Genomic DNA, 10,861 nt, shown 5'->3' on the forward strand with positions numbered 1-10,861 from the left:
CCAGTAATTGCTGTTCTAAAAAATACGATGCTATCCTTTCACAGCAATCCTCCACACTGTTTTCTCCATGAGAAACAACTTAGAGAGACCACATCACTCTTGAGGAGCATCTCAGCAGCAGTGAGTACACCAACAGCACGTGGACTAGACCCTGGATAAGCAGGACTTAGAGGCAGTCCAGAAGTCATTCATGATGATGAGGTCCTTGCAATGTCACCAATCTCCTTTAAGCTGTCACACACTGGACTTCTGCAGGGGAAGTGAAAGGGCAGAGGAACAGGCAGATGAACAGTCTCAAACACTGCATGGAAATTTAGGGACATCAACGCTGCAGTCAGCCATGCGACTGCCAGCCTCCTTCCCCTCAACACCTGCAGGTCTCATCCCACCCTTCAGGAGAATGGAAATAAATTCTCCTGGCTCAACCTCACAGACACCCTGGTAGGAAACAGTTCCCCACTGCTGCCCTCCCCGCCCCCCCTTTATTTTTTTAAAACTTTTGGACTAGTATGCAACCTGAGCAGATTGAGGATTTTCCATGTAAGATTATGAAACCGCATTTTTTGATAAAAGCAACTGTTTTTCTTCCCAAGAGCAGTAATTATAAATTGCATTATTTCTGCTTATTTACAGTTTTAAGAGAGACAAAAATCCTATTAAAAATACACTAATTGGGCTCCTTGCTGAGATGGGCATAAACAGCCCAGAACTGAATAAAGGCTGAAGTCTTCTCATTTTTACATCTGGTCCCTTTTGTGTGGCGGTAAATTCACATGGAAAATAAAATAAAAAAACCCTAGGAAAAGTTTTAGTAAGCTTTCCAAACCTTGTGTCTTATGGAGTTTGGCTACAGTTTGAAAACACAACCCAACCTCTTGTACTGAGCCAAACCTACTACTATTCCCTACTATCAACATACTATTAACAATTGACCCATTTTACTAGCAATTACACAGAGAACAAATCTTCCACCACGTGTTTATACTGAGAATTCTCCCTTATGAAGGAGTGAGGAACCTTTTCCAGAGCACTATAGTTCAAACCAGGGTTTAGGAGACCTTTGTTGCAACAGAGCCTACACTAGGACAGCAAGCCAAAATAAAAGTGCTTGCTGGTGTCCAGTTGCCTTAATGAAAAGTCTTTTTTATGTTAATTATAAGCAAATGTATTCCTCTTAACAACAATGGCATACATCATTAAAGTATCAGTTCCACAGAGTTGCAGCTCCAGTCTACACAATAATCAAAGACAACCACTAAACTTATGTCTTTCATCAATTGCTCTTCATTGCTCAGTCTTATTCCTTTCAGCTCTATCACCTGTCATTGAGAGTGTCACTAATGACTAAAAGTACTTAAGCATTTTCAAAGCACTTTCACTTCAAAGTACTTTACAAATGAGCTAATCCTCATGTTATCCTGCTGGGTGGAGTAACAAGGGCTCCGATTTTGCCTCCATTTCCCCAGCTGCAACGAAATTAAGCAGCTAGCCCAAAACCGCAATGTCAGACACATGCAGAAACACAAGCAGAACACAAAAGGCTGTAACTAGTTTTGTCCATAGACACTGAAGTCTTACTGCCCCCTCTGTGGGCCTCACACTTGTATTTTCAAGATGGTGGTGACGCAATTGCAGCAACTTTTCCTCACTCCCTATGACATTACACTATCTAGCCTGCCCAGCTCTAGACTGGGGCTTCTCACACTTAGGAGATTTCCAAAGGCCCTTGTGAAGTGAAGAGAGATTTTCAGGGAAGAACACAGCACTTGTGTTCTTAATTAGAATACATCAATTTGGTATCAGAGAGGCAAGAGGCGTTTAATATACAGCTAGCGTGCTAACCTCTGGGTCTCAAGTGGTACATGCTAATACAAAGCTTTCCAGATGAATCGCTTGCAACCGCAGACGGGCCAGAGGAGCCTGTTGCTCCCTCTCCCACAAAAATGTGAGCACTTCCCATTTCAGAAGTACTGTGGAAAGCAATATGAACTTCCAGAAAAAGATCAGATGCATTTGTGCTTTTTTAAAACTCAACAGAATGTGCTATTTTAAAAAAACAAAACTAATGGACTCACAGGTACACTCTTAACTTCACTATATACGCTACTTAGTTTGGGGTTAATAGAAGTACAGGCTTCACTGTTTTTTAACCAGATTTTTAGGTGAAACAGTTTTTATTGCAGGGATTTCCAGACTTCAGAAGGCTCTATACAAAAATCAAAATTGGCTTTCTTTGAGAGAAGAACATCATCTTCGTTTTCCAGAAAATTTAGCACTACTGAACAGTGCACAGACTAAAACTTGTACACAGATATAGAAAAGTCACAGCAGTAGCAGATTCTCCCACATCGGCCACCAGTGTGTTTCAAATGCCAACATCATGGGATGAAACCGACGAAAAGAGTACAGTCTCCATAACACTGCTACTTCATTCACCCTTTCACTTTCTACAACCTCAGCTAACGACAGCAGGCTTTGGGGTAGACCTGCTGGAACAGGAGAGACTCACGCACCCCTTTCACCCAAGTCCCTGATACACTTTCATAAAACAGTGACTATCACTACCACGGTGACTTCTGAATATGGAGGACTGCACCAAATACCACTAGTATTTCCATAACTCGTTCAGTGCCTAAACTATACAGGGTCGTGAATTTACTCAAGTCACAAGGAATATGGCCTTCAACTTTTCAGTAACATGAATCTCTGGGCAAGAATCCAAAACTACCCGGGGCGGGCGGTGGAAGGGGGAAGGAAAAAAGTAGCCAGTACTCTCCTTACCAGAAATATAGATAAAATTCCAGTCTCTTTTAAACTAAAATATATACATATATATAAACCCTAAAGTTACACTTGTCTTTGATACAATAAACTGGAAAAAAAACCTCCTGGTAGTCACATCTGCAGCAAATACCCTAGTTCAAAAAACAACAATGAAGCCCTTGGGCCAGCACTGGAGAAAAACAATCTACCTCACACCAATAACAAAGCCAAGAACTTTAACTATCCCCTGAAAAGAAACATCATATAAAGCATTTTGTGTTCTACAGGGTCAGCAAATGCAGTAAATATTTAACAAATCCCAGTAATTGGTATCTTTGATTCTTTGGGTTTGTATTTAGAAAGCAAGCAAGGGTTTCACTCCCATTCAAATCTTTTTACTAAAACCTAAAAAAGTCTTCTCCCTCTCCTGCCTCACAATGGGATCTGCTATTAAAAATGTAAACAAGATCACATGGAACTGCTGATGGACTGTTTCCAGGAAGAGCATGAAAACCCTACCTGAAGTCTGTGGGGAAGCTTCTACTTCCAAGTTTGCAGAGAAGCGCTCACTTTGAGCTCCAAGGACTCCAACGGGCAAAGACTGGTCACCAGAAGCCAGATCTCCTTCCAGCTCCTCACTTATGGGGAAAGTGATATCACTAACAGGTTCCTCCTTAATCTTCACAGGCTTTGTGTCTTCTGCTGCCTTTTCAGGGTTGACAATCTTCTCATATTCTTCAGAGAGCTGCTTGCTAACCTGTCAAAGATCAGTGAGGGTGAAAAAGAGGCCAGAAATGTCAGAATGACTTCAGAGAGCCTGATGGCAATTACATCGCAGTGCACTCTGTTCCCAGAGTATTACTAACATCTGACCTGAACAAACAAGTAAACAGCTACACAGTAAAGATTTTTTTTCCCCTTTAAGAACACCTTCTGTCCTGTAATAAGGGACTTTAATATGAGGCTTAATCCATTAACTGCTTGATAAATATGAGCACCTTTATTTCAGAGACAGAGATGATGAGGCACAGAAATTTAAACAGAGCACAAAACAAAAGCAAAGTGTCTCAGTTTCTTTGTTCTACCTATAAGGCTGTCCCCCATCCACCAGTAATAAATTCACCCCAGCATTAAAAACAAGCAGCTCAGATATTCACCAGCTCTGTAGTCACCACTGTGCAAAGCCTGGGCATCTTCTGTCAGATTCACAGCAAAAAAAACAGAAGCTTTCTCCAGTCAGAGAAGTGAAACAAACACAGGAATGAGATTTAGAACTACCCTGTACTTCTAGAAACTTAAGAACGGTAAGCAATTAGATTAAAAATTTCAGATTTCATGTGCTTCTAACAAATGCTAGTTTATACCATTGAATCCCAACAGTCAGCGAACTGTGCTCAGGAAAAGCCCAAGGCTTTAACAGCATTAGTAAGAAAAAGAATAGCAAAGCCTATACCTCCTTTCTAGATAAGACTTCCAAATACAGAGGCTACTGTGGACCTCAGCCCTCCATAAAGAAAAGAACAAATGAAACAATGACCAGCTGCAGAATGAGAGTGAACTGCATCAGCAGAACGATGCAGAAAACCCAAATTCCAAAAGGACACAACATCTGAAAAAAAAAAAAAAAAAACTTGGAAAAAAATTGAACAGAACCATTTTTTTTTAAAAAAATGGTTTTAATGAAGACAGATCTCGATGATGATATTTTAATGCACAAACATCAGAGTCTATCACAATTTATATATTACATGCACTTATAAGTGTGTCTGATTTAAACTGCCTCTGTAAGCCACAAGGTGCTAACTCTGGGAAAAGAAGGAGCACAAGGTAGCTGCTCCAAGATGAGTCAACTAGCACTCAGATAATGTGACAAAGAGGAAGGGATGGCAGGTTTTGCCTTTGGTCACAGGCTACCTATTTGATTCAAGTCTTCTTTCTTGATGAGTAGGAGTAAAATTCCCACTTCAAATCTTTGCATTCACAACAGGCAGTCTTACATCATCCAAACAAAATGCCTATCCGTAATTTCACAGAATGCACAGACCAAGAGAAACCACAGCCTTATTCTTACAACCTGCGTTTACATGATGCCTCTAATTCCAAGGAATTTAACAATTCCTCTTCTCTCCACAGAAGCACAGTGCCCTCTAGAGTGGGAGTGCCACCTGCGTGACAACCCACATCAGTACAATACTACCCCACACTCCTAAAGCTTAAGCAAGTCACCCCTTGCTTAAGCAAACACAAGCCACTGTACAGCCTAGTAATTTTTGTTTGCTTCTTTGGTAAGCACCCAAATATCCTATTAAAGCAGAAAATTCAGTTAGTCAGTCAGTACCGATTTAAACTCTACTTGATACTTTTGTCTGGGCCACTCTAGATCCAAGTGACCTCTTAAACCCAGACAAACCACCAGCAGAGCGTTCTTAGCCTCAGCAGGGACACAAATAAGGGGCTCTGTCTTCCAGTCAAAAAAATCTTCTTTCCCTTGATGACTCCCATCCACATCCAAGAGGTTTTCTAATCGGATTTTACCCAAGTAAGACCCAGGACTTGTGATGGGAATAAGCAACTGTACTGGGAGCACATTTCTTGGCGCTGTCAGGTCCCTACTGCTCTTCTCACCTGAAGCATGTAGCTGTGATAATCCTTAATGCGGTGCTGCCAGAACTTCTGCAGCGAGAGCACACTGCCAATGCCCACTTCATGGAAGACCTGCTCCATGACATCAGGGAAAGGGGTGTGCCCAAGTCGAGCTTCACGATCCACAGCAAAGCGCAGCAGTTTGGTGAACTTCAAGCAGTACTCGTGGGCAATGTCTGTCAGGGTCTCCAGAACACTCTCGTTGGCACACTCAAAGCCTGTGTGAGCCAGGATAGTGGCCATTGACTGGTAGAGAAGCTGCCGGCAGGAGGACCAACTCAGCTCAGTCACTGGCTCCCCTTTTCCTCTAAAAACCAGAAAAGAGAGAAATAGCATACCTCCAAAAACTTAAAGGAATGTATCAGCTGAAGAGATACCATCAATAATAAGGTGATTGCACAAAGGGAAAGTAGATTGATTGGGTTCTCCGCTGCTTCTCCATTGCTTATGAACACTACCCAGTAAGGGTTTATCTGCTTTCCCTTCTTCCCCTCCCTCCAAATCTGCACTGCCAATTCTCATTTTCCCTTCTAATGCCACAAGATTCCTTGGGTGATTCATGAATGTGGGATGCAAATCTTCTGAACCCTTAAGCAACTCCCTTCCCACCCAAGAGCTTTTCTCCTGGAGACGTGAATTAAATGGGTCCTTGACACAAACAAAAAAAGGCATTTTAAATACATGAATGCAAATCATTTCCCCTCTCAGTTAATTACATTTCTCTTCCTTATTATCTCTGATGTCACAGGCCTAATAGTCAGATACAAAGGCTTCTGGGATAGACAAGATCTGAATTTATAATGCAAAAGACACACATAAAAAGCAAGAAAAGGGATACACACACATTTCATAAAGGTACACCATAGCCAAATAGATGCAGATTTCCCTGCCCTCATTTCCAGTAGCCACTAAGCATGACACCGAAAGAAGTATCCCCGTATGCAACCCAAGAAGGGAACACCAGGCTCTGGGAGGAGGCCTGGAGACATTCTGCTGCAGAGCAGCATTCCCTGGCCTTGGGTTTGAGACCTCTCTTCTCAGTGTTGCTAAGCAGGAAGGAGTGACCACGCAAGATGGAGCAGATGGAAAACAACTTACATAAGCACTTCAAACATCCTTCCTTTACCATCAGGTAACCAAATTTTTCATCAAGATGAGTTAACAACTAGAAATTCCACATAAGAAAAAGAGAAGATGAGATAAGGCAAGGCCTCTGAAAGCTAAACATATTTCTACCAGATTTCTCAAGTTGCAATTAAATGCATACAATGTATTTGCCCATATCAGTAACACAGTCCTCAAATGCCGATGTCAAAAAATCAAGTTTCCCTTCTGCTAAGTATGGTATTTATATACTGTTTTATGCTCCATTCAGCACCAATGGCAGAATTAAGCTAACAATTTCACCCTTCATTTGTTTCTGATCAATTTCTCCCAACATCTTCCGCAGCCCATCCTGAGGTTTGCCTTGCTCTCACCCTGCATTACTTGCATATCACCACACACTTTCCAGTAACAAGACCTGATTAAACAGTACACAGACAGCATTGATGCCTTGATAAAATTCTCACTATGTCTCTCTGAGTGTATTAGGTTCCTTCAGTCTCACTGAGCCGCCGGGTCACAGAGCCTCAGCTCTCCCTGATCCTCAGAACCGACCCATAGAAAATCACTGAAAAATAGCAGTAAAAAGATAACATTTCAGGGGAGTAAAAATGGAAGGTTAAACTTAGACCTATCAGGACCAAAATAATTATTTTCAAGAACACCAGTTCAGCACTTTCTGATTATTCAAATAAAGAAGGGTGGGGGGGAAATCACACTGTATTAAGAGCTGCAGATGATTATATTTCTAAGTGGATATTAAGAACAGCATGTGGATCTCAGGTCATGGATTCATCCCAGTTATTAATTGCTGGAAAATTACTCACATCCCAATTCCTACTCAATTATGTAACTACTTTGTAAAGACAACAGCAGGCGCTCTGACAAGATGAATTAAAAGATCATCAGTTCCCTTATAAACCAAGTGTCACCCATACTGTTTTTCCATCTCCCTCACTCCCCCTTCCACCTGCCAGCGACAGATTTCTGAAGGTCACAAACAGCCATATGTCTCATACAACACTGGGACCAGGAGGTTAAAACAGAAAAAAAAAACCAACAATCATTAAACAAAACCTACCATAAAACCACCACCAAAATGTATGGCTATAAAAAACAATCTCTTCCTTTTTAGCACATTATAAAGGATGTACCTAGATGTCCAGTAGCCATCAGTTGAGAGCATCCTATGCTGCCAAAACCACCGAACACCAGACTACTATTAATAGAGACAAATAAAGAGCTGTTATTGATGCTCTGCCATTCACCCAAAACACTATGGGCAAACTGAAACTAGACACAGATTTTGGCAAGCCTTATCAGGATACTCAGCCACTTGTAAAGTAGAACACAACAACCATTTAGCAATGCATATCACTGCTCAGAAGCAGCAGAGAATGTTATATCTCTTCTAAGCTCCTAGAGGAAAAGAAACTAATTGCCGGCATTAAAATGCAGCTAGGTCACTGTGCCGAAAGGGATATAATCAACTTGAAATCTAATCAATTAAAGACAGAGAGAAAAGAACTTCCAGGTACTGTACTCAAAGCCAAATCCCCACCTCTTGTTGTTGGTAAGGTCAATCAATTTTATTCTGTTTTTCTTATGTTTTCTTCTCTTGTTTTCCTGTTTCCCACAGTAAACAGCAGAGGAAGACGATTAAAATCCTGATTAAACAGCAAAAACTGAAATATTGTTGTAGATGTTAATGGAAACCAACACATGAGAAAAATGCTCTTTTTTTTCTTCTTCTTTAACTTTCAGGTACTGTCTGGTAAGAATGCGCATAAGCAAAAACAGCCATATAGACAAATTTAAGTTCAGAGCAGCCATGTTCTGCTAATGCCAAGCCTTCCCAAAAGCAAACCTGATCATAGCTAAAGAGCCTTGGTCTTAGATCTCATCCAGATACACAGCACCTACAAAAGCACCCTTCCAGATTCTATCACGCAGAATGCCACCCTCTGCAGCACTTCCTGCTTTTCTGAACGGCTCCCCATCCAGCAACCATCCAAAGCCAAACCTACTTCACCTATTACCAGGGTCATATAGCTGCAAGTAAACAAGAGCACTTTAATCCCTGAAGTTCTGTCACCAGCGACTAAGATGACTGGCAATTAGGCCTGTGACTTGGAGGTGACCATCTCTACAGAACATATAGCGTGAAATTTCTCACAAATACTGGCCAACTTGTCACTCTTCGATTTTCTATTTCCAATAGAGCTCTAAATCTTTACCTATGGGTCACCAACACTAGATGATGCTCCAGACAGAAATCTACCTGCCAAGCCATGAATTCATCAGACCCAAAGCCCAGCCTTTTCCCACCGCTACCAGCAAACCTGCAACACACAGAACTTCACAACAGAACACATGAAAAAAACTGTCCGTTTATAGCAACCAGACTTATTTTCAGAATTAGTAAGGTTTCAGAACTCACAAAAGGCACGGTTTTGTGTCAGTCAGTTAAAATGACAAGAAGTCATTCCCCAAAGGCACCACAATCCATTCACCTAAGCTCCTCTCCTCTAAGGCTCTTCTTCTCAGAGGGCAGGAGATCTCGTGGTTCATTTCCCATACAACTGTCTACAGGAGAAAGTGTTTGGACTGAGTCTGTACAAGGATCGACAGCTGAGGTTCACTCAGCTGCAGTAACGGATTGAAGTGTTCTGCTCCTTCCTAGGTGAGCATAAGCTAGCAGCAGATGGAGGGAGGGATTGTTTTTCCTATGAACACATCAATTTTATGAAACATTACATTGTGGAGTTGAATTTCTACCAAATGAGGTGCAACAAGGTCGCTTCAGAGCCATTTTCCTCCAAACTGTAAAATAAAGAAGAACATTAGAAAAATAAGATTATACTAGTCAGAGAGTGCATCAAAGAACACAGCACGCTAACTCAAAGCAGAAAGTTGTTTCCTTCTGGAAAAGGGCCTCTTTCGACCTCACCCAGAGTAAGCCTCTAGTGAAATCTCTTTGCTATGTACAGAAGGCTGCACAAACATAAAAATAAACTGCTTCAAGAGATAATGGCAAAAAAAAAATGGAGTCTCAGTGGCACAACCCAGAAGACCAGACAGTTTTGGGGCTAAGCCAGAGTCCTTAGTCCAGCAGGGGAAGTATGTTCTGCTTGCTCTAATTACCACTGCTCCAAAACCTCCACAATATTAAACCTGCTACCCCACCGACACATGCACTCCCCTACTTCTCACTTCTTAACTTCAAGCCTTTCTGCCATGAACTGTCTTTCCATTGCTAGCTCCCAGTTTTGTTCACAGATTATCTTTCAATGCAAAACACGCATCCAACGTAGTCAGGAACACATATGAGAGAACGGCAGAGATATCTGTTAAGAAACCAACCACGCACACACAAGAAAAAGCATCTGAAGAGGCACATGATGAGTAGGTTAGGTTTCTTTTGAAGATGGATCCATGCTAATCAGAGGAAGTTGAACAGAGAAGAAGGAAAAGCGAGCCGGCATATTATGGTAAGACCTTCCTGTTCGAACGGTAGTTCCAAATCTACAGTTCCTTGCTCATCATTCTTCACTGACTACGATTTAAGCTTACCTTTTGTTTCTGTACCAACCAAAATCAAATGTTAATCTGTTATTGTGTATTCCAAGAACTGTAACATTAACACTTGCAAATCACCAGGACCAGATGGTAATTCATCCAGAAATACTAAAGGAATTCAAGGATAAAATAGCTGAATAGCTGTGGTGAGTCACCTCTTGCTTTATACTGCCTTGGCCCATGAGGACCAAGAAAACATTTTCTTTTAATAGCTTCAGAAGAGATGTGAAGAACTGCAGGCTGGGAAGCCTGATATATTCTGGTGCATCAGGGAAATCCAAAGGAATTATATGAACAGAATTAGATGACACATGGGTAAATACGTTATACTCATAAAGAGTCCAGACAACTCCTGTAAATGGAAAACCTGCTTCATAAATATACTGGAGTCCTGCAAATCCACCAAGCAAGTATGTAAAGGATCTCCACTGTGGAGTACAGGTCTTCCCTCAGGGATCTGTGCCAGAATCAAGGTTTGTTTCAACCTATTTATAAACAAACTGGGAAAACAAAGTAAAGGAATAGCATAGTGATTAAAACTAATGGTGGTACAGATGTTGGGGGGACGAAAACAACTGGAAAATAGCAGTAAATTAGTTTCTGCCACTTCCTCATCTCAAAAAGGATGAGGAGGTAGGGGTTTCAGGTGTGAGGCAGGGTGGAAGGGAGGAAAACAAAAATGAATCCAGGTGATAACAAAACAAAAAGACAAGAGTGTGGGGTCAAAGGATGAAATGAATAATAAGGAAACAAAAGAGGACATGTCTACATT

General features: G+C 41.4%; 1 protein-coding gene across 4 annotated transcripts in view; it reads right to left on the minus strand.

Moving 5' to 3' along the window:
• The window catches only part of SUPT7L (SPT7 like, STAGA complex subunit gamma), a 36,114-nt gene that overhangs the window by 22,462 nt on the left and 2,791 nt on the right, over positions 1 to 10,861 (minus strand). For all 4 annotated transcript variants that reach the window (XM_080408279.1, XM_080408278.1, XM_080408276.1 and 1 more), the window contains 2 exons: positions 5,389 to 5,713; positions 3,283 to 3,520 (listed from right to left, as the gene is read on the minus strand). In XM_080408279.1, coding sequence (XP_080264405.1) covers positions 3,283 to 3,520; positions 5,389 to 5,713 — 563 coding nt within the window. The remainder of the gene's footprint in view (positions 1 to 3,282; positions 3,521 to 5,388; positions 5,714 to 10,861) is intronic.

This window comes from Falco punctatus (assembly GCF_963210335.1).
Source record: "Falco punctatus genome assembly, chromosome: 12".
Lineage (NCBI taxonomy): Eukaryota > Metazoa > Chordata > Aves > Falconiformes > Falconidae > Falco > Falco punctatus.